This window comes from Cygnus atratus, chromosome 2, assembly GCF_013377495.2.
Source record: "Cygnus atratus isolate AKBS03 ecotype Queensland, Australia chromosome 2, CAtr_DNAZoo_HiC_assembly, whole genome shotgun sequence".
In the NCBI taxonomy this organism is placed as follows: Eukaryota; Metazoa; Chordata; class Aves; order Anseriformes; family Anatidae; genus Cygnus; species Cygnus atratus.
The window spans coordinates 159,531,687-159,551,444 of record NC_066363.1 but is presented as its reverse complement, the minus strand read 5'-3'; the positions used below and the strand labels follow the sequence as shown (position 1 = coordinate 159,551,444).

Sequence of the window (19,758 nt, the reverse complement as noted above, 5' to 3'; positions counted from 1 at the left end):
CCCATAACCCTATGCCACATGGTCCCATAGCCCTGTGTCCCCATAGCCCTGTGTCCCCATGGCCCCGTATCCCTGTGTCCCCATGGCCCTGTGTCCCCATGGCCCCGTATCCCAGTGTCCCCAGGGTCCTGTGTCCCCATAACCCTATGCCACATGGTCCCATAGCCCTGTGCCCCCATGGCCCCGTATCCCTGTGTCCCCATGGCCCTGTGTCCCCATGGCCCCGTATCCCAGTGTCCCCAGGGTCCTGTGTCCCCATAACCCTATGCCACATGGTCCCATAGCCCTGTGTCCCCATAGCCCTGTGTCCCCATAGCCCCGTATCCCTGTGTCCCCATAGCCCTGTGTCCCCATGGCCCCGTATCCCAGTGTCCCCAGGGCCCTGTGTCCCCATAACCCTATGCCACATGGTCCTATAGCCCTGTGTCCCCATAGCCCTGTGTCCCCATAGCCCCGTATCCCTGTGTCCCCATAGCCCTGTGTCCCCATGGCCCTGTATCCCTGTGTCCCCATAGCCCTGTGTCCCCATGGCCCCGTATCCCTGTGTCCCCCTAGTCAGGTGTCCCCATAACCCTATGCCACATGGTCCCATAGCCCCGTGTCCCCATGGCCCCATATCCCTGTGTCCCCCTAGTCAGGTGTCCCCAGGGTCCTGTGTCCCCATAACCCTATGCCACATAGTCCCACAGCCCTGTGTCCCCCTGGCCTGTCCCCTGTGTTCCCATGGCCCCATAGCCCTGTGTCCCCATGGTCTTGTGTCCCCATGGTCTTGTGTCCCCATAACCCTATGCCACATAGACCCATAGCCCTGTGTCCCCATGGCCTGTCTCCTGTGTCCCCATGGCCCTATGCCACATAGTCCCATAGCACTGTGGCCCCATAGCTCTGTCCCCTGTGTCCTCATGGCCCCATATCCCTGTGTCCCCATAGTCAGGTGTCCCCAGAGTCCTGTGTTCCCATGGCCCTGTGCCACATAGTCCTATAGCTCGGTGTCCCCATAGCTCTGTACCCTGTGTCCCCATGGCCTGTCCCCTGTGTCCCCATGGCCCCATACTCCCACAGCCCTTCGTGCCACGTCCCCACGTCCTCATGTCCCCATAGCCACGGATCCCACGTCCCCACAGCCCTGGTGACCCTGCCTCCGCTCACACATCCCAGGCCAAAACCCGCACCGGGGTGACCCCACCGCTGCTGGGACACGTCACAGGGACACCAAAGGGGCAGAGGTCCACCCCCTTGGGGACACCACCCCCTCGGGGACATCCCCCACCCCGTGACCCAGCGCTGGCAGAGTTGGGGAACCGGACCACGGCAGCGGGGTATAAATATTGGCTAAATAGATTTATTTTCATACAAAGAATACACAGATCCTCCCCCCCCCCCCCCCCCATGGGGGCACCCCGACCCGGGGGACACCCCGAGATGTCCCCAGCCGCTGTCCTGGTGTCACGGGGACCAGAGGTGACATTTTGGGGACGTCCCTGTCCTGCGCGTCTTTTTGGGGCTCCAATGGATTCCCTCGTTGGCGTTTTGTTTAGGAAATGCCCCAAACAGCGGGACTTACCTTCAAGGAGCGGCAGGATCTGTCCCCGTCCCCAGGTGACCCCAGGGACGTCCCCATCCCCAGGTGACCCCAGGGACGTCCCCAGCCACCCCAGGGCTGCCTCGGTGCCCGAATTTACCAGGCGCCTGCAGTGGGCACCTCCCCGCTCTCCTGCGCTGGGGACATTGTCCGGATATTTTGGGGTCCCCCCCGTTTCCTTGTGCCCCTGCCGGGGACATCTCTGGACATTTTGGGGTCCCCTCGTGCCTTAATACTGTGCTGACACAGAGCCCCCCCCCCCCCCCCCCCCGCCATATGTACAGGCTGGATAAAAGAAGAAAATACAGATATTTATAGTGGGGGGGGGGGGCGAAACATGCCCCGCTGCCCCCAAACGTCCCCCACGTCCTCATGCCCGTGCCCCCCCCGTCCCCAGGAGGGAGGTGGCAGGACGGGGGTGGCTGGTCCCGCCCCATCCTGGACCAACTGGGGACCGGGAGAGCTCTTCCGTGCCTCAGTTTCCCCATCGGTCGCAGTGCTTGTCATTCGCCCCCCCCCCCTCCCCCCCCCGAGGGAGGTGGGACGCGGGATGAAGAGGTGGCCACCCCACCGGCGCCCCCAGGGGACACGGGGGACACGGGGTGGCACCGAGGCATCTGAGATTTACACCGGAGCGTCCTCCGACGGGGAAACATCACAGGCAGACCAACGCAAAGCTCCCTTTTTCTCCCCAGATTTGTCACACCGCTGTCGCCCCGGCCCTGGGACCTTCGGCACCCGGGGGGCTCTGGGGGCTGGTACGGGGAGGAGGAGGTCCGGATCCGGCCCCCCCCCCCCCCACCTCCTCCTGTCCCTCTGCAGCAGGAGAGGAGGTGGTGGGAGGCAGCGGGGGGGTCCACGAGGGGCTGGTGGCCTTGAACCCGCCTGGCTCAGCTGCGTTTGGTGACCAACTGCCGGTCCCTCTTCTTCTTCTCCATCAGCCTGGGGTGGAGCAGGGAGGTGGCGTTTAGGGACCCTCCTGGAAGGCACCTCCTCGAGTAGGGGGGTCCAGGGCAAGCCGGGGGGGGCACTCACTTGCGGTTTCGGACTTCGGTGAGCTCCATCAGCCGCTCCTGGGCCGCCCGCAGCTCGTCGAGGCGCTGCTGGTAGCGGGAGTCGCAGTTGTTGGTGCGCTCGTAGCTGGAGACCTGGCTGGAGAGCTCGCTGGCGCGGTCCCGCAGCTGCTGGATGGATGAGTAGAGGTTCTCCTCGTCTTCCTCCTGCTCCGACACAAGGGGATGAGGCTTTGGGAGCGGGTGGGGGACACCCCAGGACTGCTGCGGGTTGGGAGAACGAGGATCAGGGGTTCCCAGGTTGGCCCCAACACCTGCCTTGGCATTGATGATCTCGATGTGGATGAGGAGGGCGGCGAGCTCCAGGTCCTCGGTGTAGCTGTTCTTCAGCGGCACGGACCGGTAGCCTGGATACGACACCATGGCAAGAGCTCAACCTCTGGCAGGGTCCCAGCCCCTCACCGTGGCCGTGGTTGGGTCTCCAAGGGGCTGAGGTTGATGAAGATGATGGTGTGGATGGAGGGGGCGTACCTGTTTTGAGACCCTTGACGGGGAAGGTGGCTTGTGCCAAGAAGTTGGGGTCGCTGAACATGTCCTCCTCGTACACCACGAAGCGGAGGAAGGCAAACTCGGGGTTGTTGATGTCAAAGACAAACTGCTTGAAGAGCCACACGGGGTTGAAGCCGTTGTCGGCTAGGGGGTGAGGACAGAGCAAGGCTGGACACACGGACAGCACCAGCGCAGCACCATGGCTCCCCCATTAGTGGGAGATGCTTTTCCCCTTTGCTCCTCGTGAAACCCAGCCCCAATGGGACCCCGAAGGGCGTCCTGATGTCCCCACCTGTCCCCAGGACATAAGGGCTGAGTGGGGGCATCGCCTGCATGGACCCTCACCTACGACGTCCGTCTTGTTCTTGCTGTTGTCGTACTCAGAGCCACACACCTCCACCTCCACAAAGGGGCACACGATGCTCCTCCCGTTCTTGGGCAGGTGCCGGGCACCGAGGATCTACAGGAGGAAGAGGAGGAGGAGGAAGAGAGTGAGGTCTGGCCATGCTGGCCTTGTGGTCAAGGAAGGACTCCTCGGGGTAGCCCTGTGGCTTCGCTGGTTTGGGCTTGCCAAAAGCTTCACGGCCATCATTAACCACACCACACCTTATTAATGACCTTGGGCTGGTTTTAGCCGTATCCGCAAAATGATTTGAAAAACTTTTGCTTTGTCCATGCCGTGCCCAAGAGTCAGATGCCTACGAACCAACTCATCCCAGCTGTATCACCAAAAGGACCCAAAGGTTGGGTAAGGTGCTATTTCATCTCACTTTCACTCAGGTTGTGCTCCGCTCTGTGCAATTGTGGGGTTCTCCCCCTGGAAAGATCATGCCACATGCAAGAAAGACCGACAGACCTAACAGATCATGGGATACTGAGCTCCACGAAGCAAACATGGGTCTGAAACATGTAAAAATTGACCCAAAACCCAGGAAGAACCGTGCCCCCATCTTGATGGTGACCACCTTGGAACGGACTTGCCATCCTTGCCCACTTGCCTGCAGCTGCACTGTGATGGGCTCCACGATCTTCAGGCTGTTCTTGTCAAAGGGGTCGAATGTTTCGTCCCTCATGATGTCGGGTTGCAGGACGTAGCCGCTGCGACCGCCGAGCATGAAGAGCGCCTGGTTCAGCTGCATCGGCTTGTCTGCGGCCGGGGGACAGAGCAGATCTGAGCCACGGGGCTCAGGGACCCCTTAGGGTCCCCGGGCAGAAGGTCCCTGAGCCCTGGCAAGCCCCCTGCTGAAAGCCCCCAACCCTGGGTAGAAGGATTTTGCACAAAACAACCAAGGGATATCCCCATCAAGGTGGAGACAAAGGTTGGAGAGCTCATCCAAACCCCCTCCAGCCATGAGACCGGTGGCTAAGCCACCAGGAATGTGAATTTTGGGGTGTCCTGTGGTGATGAGGATGATTTACCGGGCGTCTGGAAGTTGAGGGCCACCAGCTGGCTGCCGCAGATCCACATGGGCAGCGGGTCGTAGTTGGAGGAGTCCAGGCGCTGCCCTTTGGGGTAGATGCGGCTGAGCTGGCGCCGGTTGTACTGCAGGAACTTCTTGCCCTTGCTGCGGTTGGCGTACTTCTCCGCCTTGGTCTCCGGGAAGGAGGACATGTCCCGGTAGCACGCCTTGTCCGTCCCAATCTCTGAAAGCACCAAGGTGGCCATCAGAGGAGGATGTGGGGTTCTCTGGGAGCCCTGTGACCGCTCAGTTCCCCTCTACCCGGCTCTTCCCCTCCTGATCCCATCAGCCCCTTTCCCCAGCTCTTACTGTCCTCATCAAACGGCACCGGGCGGCAATACACGACCAGCTCGGAGAGCTCCAGGGCAATCTTCTTCCTCCGCTCCATGATCTTCCCCTCTTGCATCTGCACAAGGGAAAACAGGATCTGAAACTCTTTCTCTGCAGACTGGGGACCATCCATCAGGCGACGGGGATGTCCACCACTGTCCATTGTACATCCATCATCTGTCCACCACGGGATAGGACATCCCCCACCATCCACTTCTGGGGATGGTCCGTCTGTTGGTGTCCATCCACCATGGGAAGGGGACATCCACCACCACCCGGCGTCCATCCCCTGGGGACGAGGATGTCCCCCCCCACCGGCTGCACCCCAGTGCCCCTCACCCTGGCGTCGGCGTTCTGTGTGGCCTCTCGGATCTTGGCCACCCACTCGCTGAGCTCCTCCTGCGTGTCCGCGGCCACGTCCAGGGACTGGGCTGCGTGGGACATCTGCTGGGAATGGATGGTGAAGACAAATGGTTTGGAGCTCCTCCCGTCTTTGGAGATAACTATAAGGACATCAGAGGGGGGCTTTACTTGAAGACATTCCCAACGGATGGCTCTGTGGAGCAAACGAAACCTCAGCGGTCCTGCTCCTGGGCCCCCGCCAGCCCTCCCCAGCACCCTCTTTGAGGGTCCTCCCCTGAATTGCAAATGGACAAGAAGCACAAGGTGGGCGAGGCAAACCCAAACACCCATTAAACTGTGGTCAGTCCCTGAAAACATGCTGGAAGTGAAAGCAGCAACCCAAAATGGTCTCTTTTGACCCTTTTTATAATGAGTGGTTTCAGCTTTTCACTCTGAAATGCATTTTCCTTTGAGCCAGGGGTAAAATATCCCCCCCAAACCATCCAGACCTCTGAATCTCTTTGAATCCTTCCAAAATCAGCCAAATCCCTCTGAAATCAGCTCTAGATTGCCCCCAGCACATCATGCCAAGCACAAGGCCCTTCCTTCTCCCTGGTTGGACATTTTTGTCAGCCGTGCCTCATTCCAGAGCTGCCAGCACCCATCAGCAAGTGGTTCACCACCAGCCACCCCCATGCGTGTGATGAATTTGGAGAGCCTCAGTGCATGGTGCTGAGCTCCAGCTTGGGGCGTGCACCATCCCAGGACGTCCCCCCAGGCCTATTAGGGACGTGGTGGGGACACTCACCTACGTGGCAGGATGGCACGTCGATGAAGCCCTTCAGGAAGTTCCCCAGGGGGCTGTTTTCTGATGACTGCAAGAGAGGAAGGAAGAGGGAGAGGTAGGTGGTGGCCGAGCCTCCATCCAGCCCTCCAAACTGGCCAAGTCTGAGCAAAAGTCAAAAAAAAACACAGCATGGCTGGGGCCTGGAGCACCCCACAGCCTCCAGATAAGAGTCCGGGCTGGACTGGTGCTGGAAGCATCTCAGGTGGCTTTGCTCTCAGGTGCGTTGGAGAAAGGAGGTGACATGGGGACATCACACTCACAGCCTCATCCTGCTCCTGCGCCTGCGTGCTGACGATCTCCTCCACGTAGTTGGCCGGGAACCACAGCTGCTTCTTGCCCCCGTAGTCCCCCCGCCACCTGCAAGGGGTGAGAGGATCAAGGCAAGCGGACAAATTCTGGGGGGACAGGGGTGTTAACGCCACATGCGATGTCGGGGAGCAGTCGGAGAAGGAAGGGAGGGGGACATAAAAGAAGGCTGTTAAAACCCACCACAGGAAGACCCGCAGGAAAACCCACCGCCCCTGCCCACCATGATGCTGCCCAGGGCACTGGACCACCCTTACCAGCCCCCGTCCTGCTTGTCGACGTTGTGGATGATGGCCTGCTTGCAGAACGACAGCTCGTCCTCCCGCTGCGCTTTGTAGTCGTAAAGAGCCTTCACCGTGCACTAGGCCACCAGGGAGAGGGACACACGTGTCACCACCCAGCCTGGGATGCCCAGCTTGGGGATGCTGATGGGCAACACTGCCTGCTCAGCCCCCACAATGATGCACGGGGGCTCTCATGACCCAGGGTTAGCACTCTTGGGTGCCCGACCCCCCAAACAATATCCCTCAAAAGCCCACGCCAAAAGTGAGACGTGTTAGAGAGGACAAGAGGTGCCCATGGTTCCATGCAACCACCACGTTCCTCTTCTGGGTTCCCAGTGTTTTCTCCTGTTTCACTCGAGGGGTTTATCCCCTGACTTTCCCACACATCCTGGAAGAACCCCCTTTGGGTTAAGTCTTCCCATGTCTGATCTTAGGCTGAGGGCTGTTTTGCTGCAAAAGGGCTTTGAAAGCACAGCAGTGCTGGACCATGGGATTGTAGGGTCACAGGGAAGGGACCTCAGGGCTCCTGCAGGGTCAGCTCCGAGACCAGCCTGGTTCTGAAAATCTCCAAGGATGGAGACTGCACCAGCTGGGAAATGACCCTAAAGCTGCTCTTTTTGGGTTCTCCCCAGTGCAAAGGGTCCCATCAGGGCTTCCTTGCTGTTGTGGCAAACTTTTGCTAGGTTTCTGGCTGGGCTTCCAGACCTGTCCCCTCCCCACTGTGATGCTGGAGCTCAGACTGTCCCCAAGTGATGGGGATGTGGGAAGGTTCCCACCAGCTCCAGCATTGCTCAGGGGGCAGAGAAACACAGCAAAACATCACAGCTTCTCAGGTTCACGGTGGGGGATGTGGTGGGGGAACCCTCCAGGAGCCCCAGCACCAGAATCACCATGTCCACCACCCTGCACCTTCTGGGGACACCAGCTCAGCCTCTTACCCTGGCCATCGGCATTTTGTTGGCCTCCACGTAGAAGTGGGGTGTCCGCACCTCGTACAGAGCTCCATAGTCCAGCTCCTGCAAGGACAGACATCAAGGCAGGTCACCTGGCCGTGGGGACACTGAGGGAACACTGAGGAAGCTGGGCCACCATGTGTGGACCCAATATTCCAAGGGCCCAATATCCCTTTAAAACTCATCAAATGGGACTTATGTTTGGCACAGACGTCCAACCATAGCCAGGGGCAATGGCAGTAGATTACAGCTTGGCTAGTTTGGGTTGGACTTTGGGCAAATTTCCTTTGCTGTCCAGGAGACTGGAGATCTTCCCACCTTGATGGAGATGGGGATGGATTGCATGGCACAGAGCCCCCGTCCCCACTGTCCCCACCACTGGGAGCACTCACGGTGGTGCCCATCTTCTCCAGGGTCTCCTCGTTGATGGGGTAGCGCAGCTTCATCTTACGGTACAGCGGGTGCTTCTCGTAGTAGCTGACGAGGTCCACGAGGCTCTCAAACTCAGCCGAGCTGCCCAGCATGAAGAGCCGGCCCTCCTGCTGGATGCGGCAGTGCTTGATCTTCCCCTCCGCCCTGGGGCCAAGAGAACCAGGGGGGGGGGAGCCGTGAGGGGTGGCCGGACCCCAGCTCAAAAAAGGGGGGATGGGCAGGAGGTAAATCGGTGTGGGGTGCTGCTGGTGTGACAGCCCTGAGGACGTGGCTTCGCCGTCACCGCAGCCAGGGCGTCCCTCCCATGAGAGCAGCATGCAGACGTAGTAATCCCCACAGAAGCCCAGAGTGATGGAGGTTGGAGGCACCTCAGGGCCATCAGGTCAACCCCCACCACGGCAGGGTGCCCAGCCCCGAGGCCTGGTGGGTTTGGGGGGCCCCCGAAGAGGAGCCCCCAGCCCCTGGTCCCAGCCCAGCAGTGCTGCCTGGGGGCCAGGGGGAGCCTCCCGGGCTCCAGGCTGGGCCTGCGGCCTCCGCTGCTGGCCCTGGGCCCCCCTGAGCAGAGCCCGGCCCCGGCCCCTCGCACCTCCCTGCAGGGCTGCAGGGACGTGGGGGAGCTCCCCCGGAGCCTCCTCCTCTCCAGGCCGAGCAGCCCCAGCTCTCGCAGCCTCTCCTCATGGCAGGGGGGCTCCAGGCCCTGCCACCTGTTGGGGCCTTGTGCTGGGCTCTCCCCAGTGTGCCCAGGTCCCTCCAGTACTGGGGGTCCAGTGCTCCCCAGTGCCAGGGTGGCCGCACTCACCGGAAGGAGATGGCATAGGAGTTGGGCTCGCTGCGCTTGCGCACCAGGAAGGCTCCGTCCCGCGGGACTCGCATCAGCATGTGCTCAGCCTGCAGGCGCGTCAGGCTGGCGTGGTACCACCTGGGCAGGCACAAGGAGGAGGCAGAGGGCTGGCAATGGCATCCCCGCGTCCCAGGGAGCATCCCAAATGTGACACCAGCTGTATCAGGGTCAGCACAGGGAGGGATGAAGATGGTGGACCCAAGGCAGGACAAGAGATGGAAAGAGATGGTGGACCCAAGGGTGGCACGAGTGGTGGAAGAGGATGGTGGACCCAAGGGTGGGACAAGTGGTGGAAGAGGATGGCAGACCCAAGGGACCAAGGGCCAGGTTTCACACTCACTCTTTGCTCTCGTGGGCGTTGGGCTGGGGCACAGGGTCAGTGAGGCGCATCTCGAACTCATTGCAGCGGAGCGGCACCTCGCGGTAGTGGCAGATGAGGCTGTAGAGGCTGTCAAAGACCAGGTTGTCCGTCAGGTAGAACTTGGTGGCACCAGCCTCCTGCCGCGAGTGGATCCGGCAGTGCTGCACGCGGTTTGACCTCCTGCCATGGGGGGACAAGATGGGAGCGAGTCAATTCACATCCATGACCACACCATGTTGCGTTTGGGGCTAGTCTTGGTCAGGGCACCACAGAATGCTCAAAAAGGCGGCTTTTCCCTCAAAACTTTATTTCTGCCTCCAAACTGGGGCCTGCTGGAGGCAACCACCAGATGCCTGGTGGCCTGGGGAAGGTGTGATCCTGCCTTCCACCCCATGGGGACCAGACCAGGCCTCCTACCAGAAGGAGAGGGTGTAGTCGCCCACGAAGGTCTCGCTTTCGCGCACCAGGAAGGTGCCGTCCTTGCCGCCCGTCTCGGTGCAGTACTCGTGCAGCAGCTTCTCGGCAATCTGCCGCCCATCGCGGCCACCTCCCAGCTTCCCATGGAACCACTTCTCCGTGAAGTGCAGCTCGTTGTTGTTGAACTCCTGCAAGTCCATGCAGAGACCAGAGACACCCCAAGGTCAGTGTCCTCCTGAACAGCCGCCATTGACAAGGGTATTGCCACCCTCTCCCCATTGTTGTGGAAATCCTGCCCCCCACGCACCTCCTTCTGCTCCACCTCCTCCTCGTCCTCATTGAACTGGTAGCGGGACGTTTCCTCTGAGTAGTAGATCTTGTTGCTCGTCAGGACAAAATAATGCGGGCTCCAGGTCTGGGAGGGAGGAAGAGCATCACCAAGGCAGGAAGGATGGTGGCATGGAGGCATGGGGGCATTGAGACCCCCATTTCTGCCTTGCATCCCTCTGCGTGGCATTGCACCAGTACCCCACACCCACCCCAAAGCCTGGTGCTCTCCCCTGCTAGGGCATCCCCATCTGACAGGTCCTGTTCTGCCCCCAGCCATCAATGGCAGAGACACTTACGTGGTCGATGGGGTCTTCGAGGTAGAGGATGCCATTCTTGATGGAGTTGCTGATGTCGTTCTCTGAGTAACTGGCAGTGGAGACCTCCTCATACAGGTTCCCTTCGACCAGTTTTTTGTGCTGGGGACAGGCCAGGAATGGGAGCTCAGCAGGGGGCATGGTGTCCCCATCATGCTGAGATCCCAGCCCTAAGTACCCACAGGTCCACCGTCACCACCACCTCCCATTCCCCGCAGATCTCTCCTTGCACAGAACCCTCACATCCCACTGCCTGCACATGGAGAGAGATTGCTTCTAAAACCCAAGATGTGGGGCTGTCCCTCCCAGCCCAATGCAGTCCTTGTCCCTCCTGCAAAGAAGGGCTTTGGGGTGGTGCCTGGCTCCACACCTTGATTAGGATCTTCTTCTTGAGCTGGGTGGGTGAGGGCAGCTCATCAGCATTGATGTCAACTGGCTTGGTGAGCAGCATGTCCCCAAAGACCTTCTTGAAGTGTGAAGCCATGTTCCTCTGCTGGACGATGCTGCAGTGGTCTTCAATGGAGAGGATGATGGGGAACCTGGAGGAAGCAGGTGGGAGAGGTGGCTTGGGATGAAGATGAAGGAGAGGGGGAATTTGAGCTGCGGTTGCCTGCCCAGCCCAAAATTGGTCTGTTCTGGGGGAGCCAGGGCTTACTCGGATGTGACAAATGCGTGCTCCTTGATGGTGTGCAGCACATCCAGGAACTTGATCTTGGAGGTGAGTGTGTGGCCATGGTAGATGATGGGGAGATCATCCGGGCCATCCCAGCAGTCCACTGAAGGGGGAGACACCTTGGTTAATGCATACTGGCCACCAACTGTGCACCAGAACGGTGTTTTTGGGACCCCAAAAGACATTGGAAGGCTCCCCTCTCCCTTTTGCCATGGGGTGGGTGCGGGGGATGGTCCATCTGATACAACGTGGGGTGCTGGGGGGGCTCTGCATCACTGCAGAGTGCTGGGGGGTGCGGGTGGGACTCACACTCGATACAGCGGCAGCCCATGCGCAGGCAGCGGGCGTACGCCTCCAGGGAGGACTCGCTGGAGAACTGGTCCCCTGTCAGGTACCTGTGGAGGAGCGAGAGGGATGCTCAGCGGCTGGGGCTGCCCTGTCCAGGAGGGGATGCTCGTGGGGGTCCCCGAGGTGAGCCCACCCCATCCTTACGTGTTGTGGGAGGAGGAGATCCAGTACTGGGACAGAGGGTGGTTCATCTCCTCGGGCACCACGCGCTCGTACTTGGGGTCCATCACCATGTTCTCCTTGGAGAAGAGGTAGGTGAGGAACTGGGGGTGGAAGCAGAGAGGTCAGAGCTCGCTGGGGATGAGGAGGTCTTCCTGGGCAGGTGCCGCACGGGGCCACCCACCTCATCCAGCTGGAAGGAGGGGTCTGCTGCATCGCTGGAGCCATCCTTGAGGTAGGAGCACATGTAGTCCCGCACCATGCCCACGTCGCTGGCCCAGGGCTCCTGGGGTGCAAACACGGCTGCCGTTACGGGGGGAGCCAAGGCGTTGCAGCAGCTGGGCTGGGGCATCCCATGGGAGTCCTCGAGACTGGGACCGAGAGGGGTCCCCGAGGGGTCTCAGAGGGCAACCAACCTTCTGGTCGTGCAGCAGGAACTTCTGGAAGTCGTAGAGGGAGACCTGGCAGAGCTCGGGGCGGTCCACATTCCTGGGGCGCAGAGGGGCCGTCAGGGGAACTGGGTGCAGGAGCTGGGGCAGACCCCACCGCTGCCCACCCACGGCTCAGCCCCTGATGTCCCCATCTCCGGCCCTGCTCCTGCCCACAGCAGAAGCTGGGAAAGGGGCTTGGGAAAGAGTAGCCCAGGGGCAGCCTGAGCTGCTGGGTGTCGGTGGTGCAAACACTCCCAGTGGCACCCCATGACCTGGGAGAGGTGGGCTCGAGGATGCCCAAGGATGTGGGGAAGCAGGCGGCGGCAAACTATGTCACTGCATCCCCTGGCACTGCAGCCTGTGCCAGTGCCTCACCGCCCTCAGAGTGAAGAATTTGAGGTGAGCATCCCCCTTCTCGTTTCTGCTCCCATCTCCGTTTGCATTCCCACTCACATTCCTGCTCACGTTTCCACTCCCATCCTTTCTCCCACCCCTTCTCCCATCCCTGCTCCCATCCCCTGCCCCTCAGACCACGCTTCCTTCCCCACTCCCCGCACCCCACGCCTGCGCGGAGGGCACTGGGCGATGCTCCAGGGATGCATGCATCCACCAGGACCTCCTCTCTCCCTGGGCTTGCCCACTTGACATCTCCCACGCTTGGTGGTGGGGCTGGATGAGAGCCGTGGGGCTCCTGGTACTCACCGCAGGGGGAAGGAGAGCTCCAGCTGCTCGATGACCTGCAAGGCAAAGGGGAACGGGGCTGAGACTGCCGGGGACGCACTGCGAGGTATGGATGCTCAGGAGGATGGATCGCGGCTCTTACCGACTTCTGCGCGTCGAACATCAGGTTCTTGTAGAACTGGATGAAGTGGGAGAAGGTCATCTCGTTCCTGGCTTCCACCTCCTGTGGGGCAGGGTGTGAGAGAGTGGGGCTGGTGTAGGGACATCCAGTGACAGCAGGGCCGGCTCCAGCCCTGCTGCGGGGACTCGAAGCCCCGCTCCCCACAAAGCTGGGGGCCTTACCACGAGCTTGTCCCGCAGGAACCTCATGTTGGGCACGCGGTAGTTCACCTGGGGCAGCATGGCCTTCAGGTCCTTCACCGTGATGCTGCGGGAGGGTGAGCTGGTGTCAGGGCACCGACCGGAGCCACTGGGACCCCAGGGGACCCCCACAGAGGACGGAGCCCCCAGGCTGACCCCAAATCTCAGCACCAGCCCTGGCTCTGGCCTGGGGTTCCCACTCTGCCGGGCTATGGATCCCTGCAAGGGCACAGAGCTCTCTAAATTTTTAGAAGAAGCATTTTTGCCCTTTTTCTTTATAATTTAGAGGGGTCTGGTGTGAGCGTGGGAGTCCTGAGCAGAGGGTCGGGGACAGGGACTCTGCTGCTGGGCATCTGTCACATCTGGATACCATAATTATCCCTATCCCCATCTTCATAATTAAGTCCACATTCCCTTGCTTTGTGTTTTTTGTTTGTTTATTTGTTTTTTACTATATCAATATGATGTTTATGGGGTGCATTAATGGCCCATCCCCTCCTGGTGCTGCAGCAGGCGTGGGGACATTGGGGTCCCTGCGGTCCCTACAGCAGCAAGGAAGGGACCTGCACTCCAGATTCTGTTTTCAGGTGCCTTTGAGCACCCCAAATAAACCAACACTGCCTCGCCCCACATCCCCTGCTCCCAGCCTCTGGATTTGGGGCACTGCTGGGAGGATACAGCCCCGTCCAAGGCCAGCAAAGCCTTCTGGTTTGCAGGGTGAGGCCAGGGCGTTGCGGCATTTTGGCATTTCCCAGTTTTCACCCTCTGGTAAAACATCCCTGGGAGAGGGACAGGCACATTTTGGCCGTTGTGTGCTGAAACCATTGGCTGCTTCCCCGCGTGGTGCTCACCTGCCTTCCCGCGACCGGTCCATCCCATCAAACTGTTTCCGCAGCCACCTGGGTGGAAGGGAAGGACAGATGGACAGCGCTCAGCCTGGGGAACCAAACCCAGGGGGGGTTCCATCCTTCCAGACCCCCAGATGGGGACGCAAGAAACGGGACCGACCGTCCCTCCTCACCTCTCGATCTGCAGCGGGGTCTGGGCTTTCTGGGTGTCCGCCACCAGCCAGTTGAGGCCCGTTATCCACAGGTTGATGTCCTCCTCGCAGAAAGCTGGAGGAGGAAGAGGAGGGTGGTGAAGTCGGGATGGGGAAGATGGGATGCTGGGCTGGAACTCAGCGCCCCCGGGATGGCTAGGGTGAGCGGGGACCACACACCGGCCACGCTGAGCGTCCGCAGCCTGAAGTCCATCCCGTAGAGGATGATGAAGCACATGGTGAAGTCGAGCTTACGGGCATCCTCGGGGTAGCGCTCAAAGTCCCGCGAGTTCTTCCCCAGGCGGATCTCCTTGATCTCCCGAATGTCAACTGCGGGGACAGAGGGACACGGGACTGTCCCCTGCCGCCCTGCCACCACGGACCCACGCGTGGGGCTCGGGGAGGCTGTGGGAGGTGGGACTGCGTGGAGACCATGTCTCCTCTGGGGAACCTTGTCCCCAGGACAGGACATCCCCGTGGTACTGCCCCACGGTGCTGGGATGGCACTGTGGGTGCTGTGGCCGTGTGTCCCCCTGGGGAGACGTCCCCACAGCCCTGCAGTGACATGTCCACTAGGAGGTGGGTGCCACGTGTCCTTCAGGGAGACGTGTCCCCAGAACGGGACATCCTGGTGGCACTGCCTGCTGCTGCTGGGTCCATGTGTCCTCCAGGGACCTGTGTCCCCAGGATGGGGTGTTCCTATAAGTGTCTGACAGCACCATGGGTACCGTGGCCACATGTCCCCAGGAAGGGGTGTCCCCACGGTGCTGCCCACCGCCAGTTTCCCAGCTCTGCGGGTGCCACGTGTCCTCAGATCTCAGCCTTTCCCGTCCCATCCCTACAGTCCCCCCAGCCACCTTCCCCTCTTCGAGACAAAGCCAGCCCTGGGACGGGCTGAGCTCGTCTTTTAATAGAAGACGTCTGCCCAAAGGTGGCAATTTGCAGCCCGGACCGCAGGGCGTTTCTTTCCTGCCGCGCTGCTCTCTCATTATCTCGCTATATAAAGCCCGACCGGCGGCAGGAGGGCTGGGTTTCCGGACCGTGGTCTTCCTCACCACCACACCGCCAAGGGGGGATTTCCATCCCCCGGTTGCGCACAGCGGACACGTCCGGTGGTGGGAGCAGAATAATAATATTCGGGTATCGATTCTGACACTCGAACCCATCCCTCTTCCCACGGGCATTGCTCCCGGGCAGCGTGAGGCTGAGCCTTGGCTCCGGAAAGGGCTTTGTGTGGCTGAGGGTGGCCGGACACCACGCAGGGTCATTGTCCTGCAGGAAATGGGTCATTTCCCGGAGAATTTCCAGCCCGGCTCCGGCTGCTTCCTACGTGGCGGTGGGGATGGGTGCAGGGTGCCGGAGCGGAGGGGTAAAAGCTGGACGACGTGTGGAAGGATAAGGGATGGGGGAGAAATCGGGCTGATTCAGTGAAAGCCGCAGGAAAAGAGGTGCGGGATAGTTTTTCTTGGCGGAAAAGGCTCCGGAAAACACTGGTGGCTTTATCCAGCCTTCCCTCAGAGGAACGCGAGCCAACTTTCGCGGGCCAGGGCAGGCTGCAAGCGCTCGGCAGCAAAGCGATGCTCAGGGGGTCTGCACCCACGCGTGTGATTTTGGGAAATGAAAGCTGGCTGCCATCCTCAGCACGCAGACCCGTGGCTCATGGCTAAAAACAAACTTACGGTGGTGTCCTGAGCTCAACTGGGTGGATATTCGGGGCCAGACACCCTTTTGTAGGATAGGAACTGGGTGTATGTCCCCAGACATGCCCATGGCAGGGCACGGCAGCGGGGTGAGATGCTGGGGGCTCTGCCGATGGGTGCTAACACAGCCAGGACCCGGTCTTGGCCCCAGCCTCCCGGCGAGGGAGCAGCGTGCAGCACAATGCAACGTGCTGGCGGCTTCCTGGAAACCACATCTGCAGCGGATTTGCAGCGATCATGGCAGAAGTATGTCTCCAAACTCCTCCCTGCATTGTCTCCGGGGTCCCGGTGATTAAAACACGCTGGAAGCCAGTTCCAGCTGCGAAAATCCCTTTTCTCTTCTCATGCAAAGTGAGCAGCACAGTTACAAAGGCTTTACATGTAGGGGCGGCGTGGCTCCAAGGTGGTGTAGGACCAGGGTCTGCCCAGCAGCTTTTAGCCATGATAAGAGCCTGGGAGTTTCCCGAATGCAGGAGAGGAAAGCAAACCAAGGTGGCTGGAGGGAATCGCAGGGCTGGGGAATGCCACTGGCCTGGGCAGTGCCACGGGGTGGTCGAGTTGTGTCCCCTCGGGGGTCGCCTTGGTCCTTCCTTTGGGAGCCCCTGTATGAAGGACCGGGCGGCCACATCCCCGAGGGCTGCCTGTGACGTTGAGGAGCTGATTTAAAACCTGAAATAAAAGATTTTTTTTCCCAGGCCAGAGGTGTGAAACCACGCCTGGGTTTTCTCCTCCCGAAACCATCCTATTTCTAATTGTCAGGTGTTAGCAAGGACGAAGGTGTGAGTCCCAGTTAGCCATCACCACTGCAAACCAAGCTGCGAACCACCCCTCCAAAATGTTTTTGGGGTTGCCAGGGACTGGAAGCAGTCTGGGAAGTGACAAGTTTTGGAGGCAATGCCAGACACCACGCTCTCCTGTAACTCTTAACCTCGAAGCTGTAGAGCATCTCCTTGCTGCTCTAGGGGACCCCATCCGCGTGGCCACGCTTAATGAACAGCAGCTTAATGAACCGTGCAATTAGCCTGCAGGGTGCGGGGCATCTCCAGCAGAACCAGGATCCCCATCCTGCCTCATAACAGAGACATCAGCTTTGTAGGATGTCTCGCTAATCCCTTCTCAAGCCGGGTGAGAAGAGAGGATTTGAAATGGCCCGGGCAGGCGTGAGGTCGGGCATGGGCTGGGAGCGAAGCTGAAGGTCCCAGAGCCTCCGAAAAATCCCAAATGGGGCTGGAGTGGGTTGGTAAAGGTGCTCCAGCCCCACGCCAGGACTGGGATTGCTCCCAGTCCTGGCTGGAGAAGCAGGTGGTGGGGTTAGATGGAAGAATTATAACATTTCTAGGGATTTTCCTTTTTTTCCCCCCTCTTGGATGACCGCAGAGGATGCTCACAGGCTCCCTGAGGGAGGTTTTGGGTTGTTGTGTGGGAGATGCCAGGCAATGATGGGGAAACTGAGGCAGGAGATCTGTGTCAAGGGGAAAGCAGCGCCGAGTTCCTGACCTGGCTGTGTGCGGTGCTCCCGAATAAAAACAAGGAGCCGGAAACGCGCTATTTCCGCAAGCAGGGAACGAGCTCTTCCCTGCAAAGGCCATGGGGGAACAAACCTGCAGGGGACATCAGCCGGCCACGGGGGACCAGCCGGTCCCCTCCCAATGTCCCTCTGTGCTTGGTGACACCCCGCCAGCTGGCGCTCGGTCCCCAAATCCCCTCTCCCCAAAGGGAGAGCCCAGGCCTTCCTCCCCTTGCCTTGCCCCTCTCCTCCTCCGTGCGTGGAGCTCAGCGGGGGAAATTTGCTTCCCCAAGGGCTCCCGAGCAGGTCGGGACAAGCTCGCGCCACGCTCCTGCTGCTCTGTCTGCGTCCCAGGGGGACGAGACGCTGCTGTCCGCCCGTGACGGTAGGGCTCAGGGTCACCCCAATCCCGTACTCAGCCAAATTTAAGGAGTCCAAGACTCAAAGTAAGAATTTACCAAGTAATGAGCAAAAAGGCACGGCTGGGTGTAATGCAGAGCCCCTCTAGGTGCCTGGTGGCTGTAGGGGACAGCCTACGAGACACCAGAGAATCCACAGGGCGATTTTATGGGTCCCTGCTGCCTCCAGTCCCCACCAGCCTGGACACCATCCAAATTTTGCATTTCAGCCCCATCTACGCTGCATGGGGCCGGGCCACCGCCATGACCACCCCACCCAGCTGCCTTCCCCAGGGGCCCGAGCACACGGTGGGCAGCGAGGTCTGGTGCCATTTTGGGGGTTAAAAACACCCCCAACAGGCAAGGTAGCAGATGGTCCCTTTACCCCCTTTGTAAGGAAAGGTATAAAACCCCAGGACTGACATGGCAGCAGTCCAAGCCCCGTGGCATTTTAGGGGCCTGGGGAGCTGGAATGGAGGAGGCGAGTGCATTTGCACCTCTGGGCGTCCCACCATGGCCAGGCTGTGGTAGAACATCTACCACTGTGTTCTACCGTGTTCTACCACCATGTTCTACCACTGTGGTAGAACATCGCATCGTGGTAGACCATCCCACTGTGGTAGGACATCCCACCATGGTAGGACATCCCAGTATGGCCAGGTGCCCCAAAGCCAGGCATCCCACCACATTTGGGCATCCCACCGGGGTAGAACATCCCACCATGGCCACGCACCCCACCGCAGCAGATCACCCCACCGTGGTAGGACATCCCACGGCGACCACGCACCCCACCAGCACGTCCCCAGCCGCTGCCACCAATACTCACTGTCCCCTTCCACCTTCTCAGGCGTCCGGCTCCAGATGATCTGCCGGGTCTCCAGCTTCACCTGGAAGGTCCTTCGCTCCGGCCTCTGCGACTTCTTCTGGTAGAACAAGGTGAGGACGGTGCCCATCTCCAGGCAGCGGAGGATCCTGCCCATGTCCCCCGCCTCCATCCTGCCGTCCTCCAGAAAGCCATTGACGCTGTTGAGCCTGGACACGGACATCTTCACTGCGTGGCCATCTCCCGCCGGAGCCGCAGAGCCGGGGTTGTCTCATGCATGAAGGGACGAGCCCGCCGGGAGGGAAAAAACGAAGCCTCCCCGGGGATTTGCTCCGAGCACGGGTTTCCTCTGCTGCCGACTTCCCCGGTGTTGGGGAAGGAGGGTTGGGCTGGAGGCGCCGCGACCTTCTCGCCGAGCGGCCCCGGCTCCGGCGTTGGCATCCAGCGGTGGCGGGGGCAGACGGGTGACGGCTTCAGAGCCGGAGGGCTACAAACCATCCGGCCACCGCAAGGCCTCGGGGACGGGGGCACCTTGGCGGGCAAAAAGAGGGAGAGGGTGGAAAAAATGCCACGGGAGCGAGCGCCCCGAAAAAAGCAAAGTCACCCCAAAAGCACCCGAGCGGAGCCAGGGGATCCCCGGCCTCCGTGCAAAGCGGGGAGAAGGGTGCGGAGGGGAGGCGAGGGGCTCGGGGTGCCCAGCCCAGGGTGTGGGGTCGGCGGGGACCCCCGGGGAGGGATGCGGGCGGTGGGTTTTTGGGGTGGGGTGAGGGGGGGGGGGGGGAGTTGCTCTCGCCGGTCGCCCGCTGCCCCTCTCCGCTCCTTAATTTCGGGCTGATGAAATGGACGCCCAGAGGAAACTGCAATCACACATGGCCGGAAAGAGATCAGAAAGGAATTTAAAAAAAAAAAAAAAAATGCAGGATCTTGGAGAAAGGAAAATCGCAGCGACGGAAGAGGCGGCTGAGGGTGACATCTAGAGGAAGCCGAGCCGGGGACGGGCTCCCGAGGGGGGTCCCCAGGCCCCACAGACAGCTGGGGGGCACCCCAGGGATGGGGCACCCTGGGGACGGGGTGGGTGCTGGCTTCCCCCAAGGGGGACATCGCAGCGGGGTCGGGGGCTGCAGAGGGTGGGGGGCTCCGTGAGCAGGGGGGGGGGGGGGGGGTTGGATTTTTTGGCACAGCATGGGCGCGTTAACGCAGGTGGTCCCCGTGCTCCTGCTTGCGGGAATTACTGCCCTGGGAAGGGTGAAATGGCAAAAAAAATCAGGGCTGGGGGGG

General features: G+C 60.6%; 1 protein-coding gene across 2 annotated transcripts; it reads right to left on the bottom strand.

Moving 5' to 3' along the window:
- Positions 1-1,947: 1,947 nt before the first annotated feature.
- LOC118257917 (1-phosphatidylinositol 4,5-bisphosphate phosphodiesterase gamma-1-like) lies at positions 1,948-19,341 on the bottom strand. 2 transcript variants are annotated; one of them, XM_035566376.2, is made up of 32 exons: positions 18,484-19,341; positions 14,233-14,382; positions 14,035-14,128; positions 13,865-13,912; positions 12,996-13,080; positions 12,796-12,876; positions 12,675-12,709; positions 11,958-12,030; positions 11,726-11,827; positions 11,527-11,645; positions 11,344-11,429; positions 11,017-11,137; positions 10,732-10,900; positions 10,344-10,463; positions 10,025-10,132; positions 9,718-9,905; positions 9,280-9,480; positions 8,898-9,017; positions 8,059-8,242; positions 7,652-7,729; positions 6,687-6,790; positions 6,384-6,480; positions 6,085-6,151; positions 5,274-5,437; positions 4,914-5,010; positions 4,564-4,788; positions 4,143-4,291; positions 3,490-3,604; positions 3,127-3,288; positions 2,914-3,002; positions 2,618-2,802; positions 1,948-2,524 (listed from the first exon to the last, which is right to left on the bottom strand). In XM_035566376.2, the coding sequence occupies exons 1-32, from the start codon at positions 18,701-18,703 to the stop codon at positions 2,473-2,475; spliced, it is 3,888 nt and encodes a 1,295-aa protein (XP_035422269.1). In that variant the 5' UTR covers positions 18,704-19,341; the 3' UTR covers positions 1,948-2,472. The 2 variants fall into 2 exon arrangements, 1 of the variants encoding a protein (XP_035422269.1); XR_007707816.1 differs by lacking the exons at positions 1,948-2,524; positions 2,618-2,802; positions 2,914-3,002; positions 3,127-3,288 and adding an exon at positions 5,466-5,490 and having other exon boundaries at positions 5,274-5,381; positions 18,484-19,216.
- Positions 19,342-19,758: the final 417 nt, after the last annotated feature.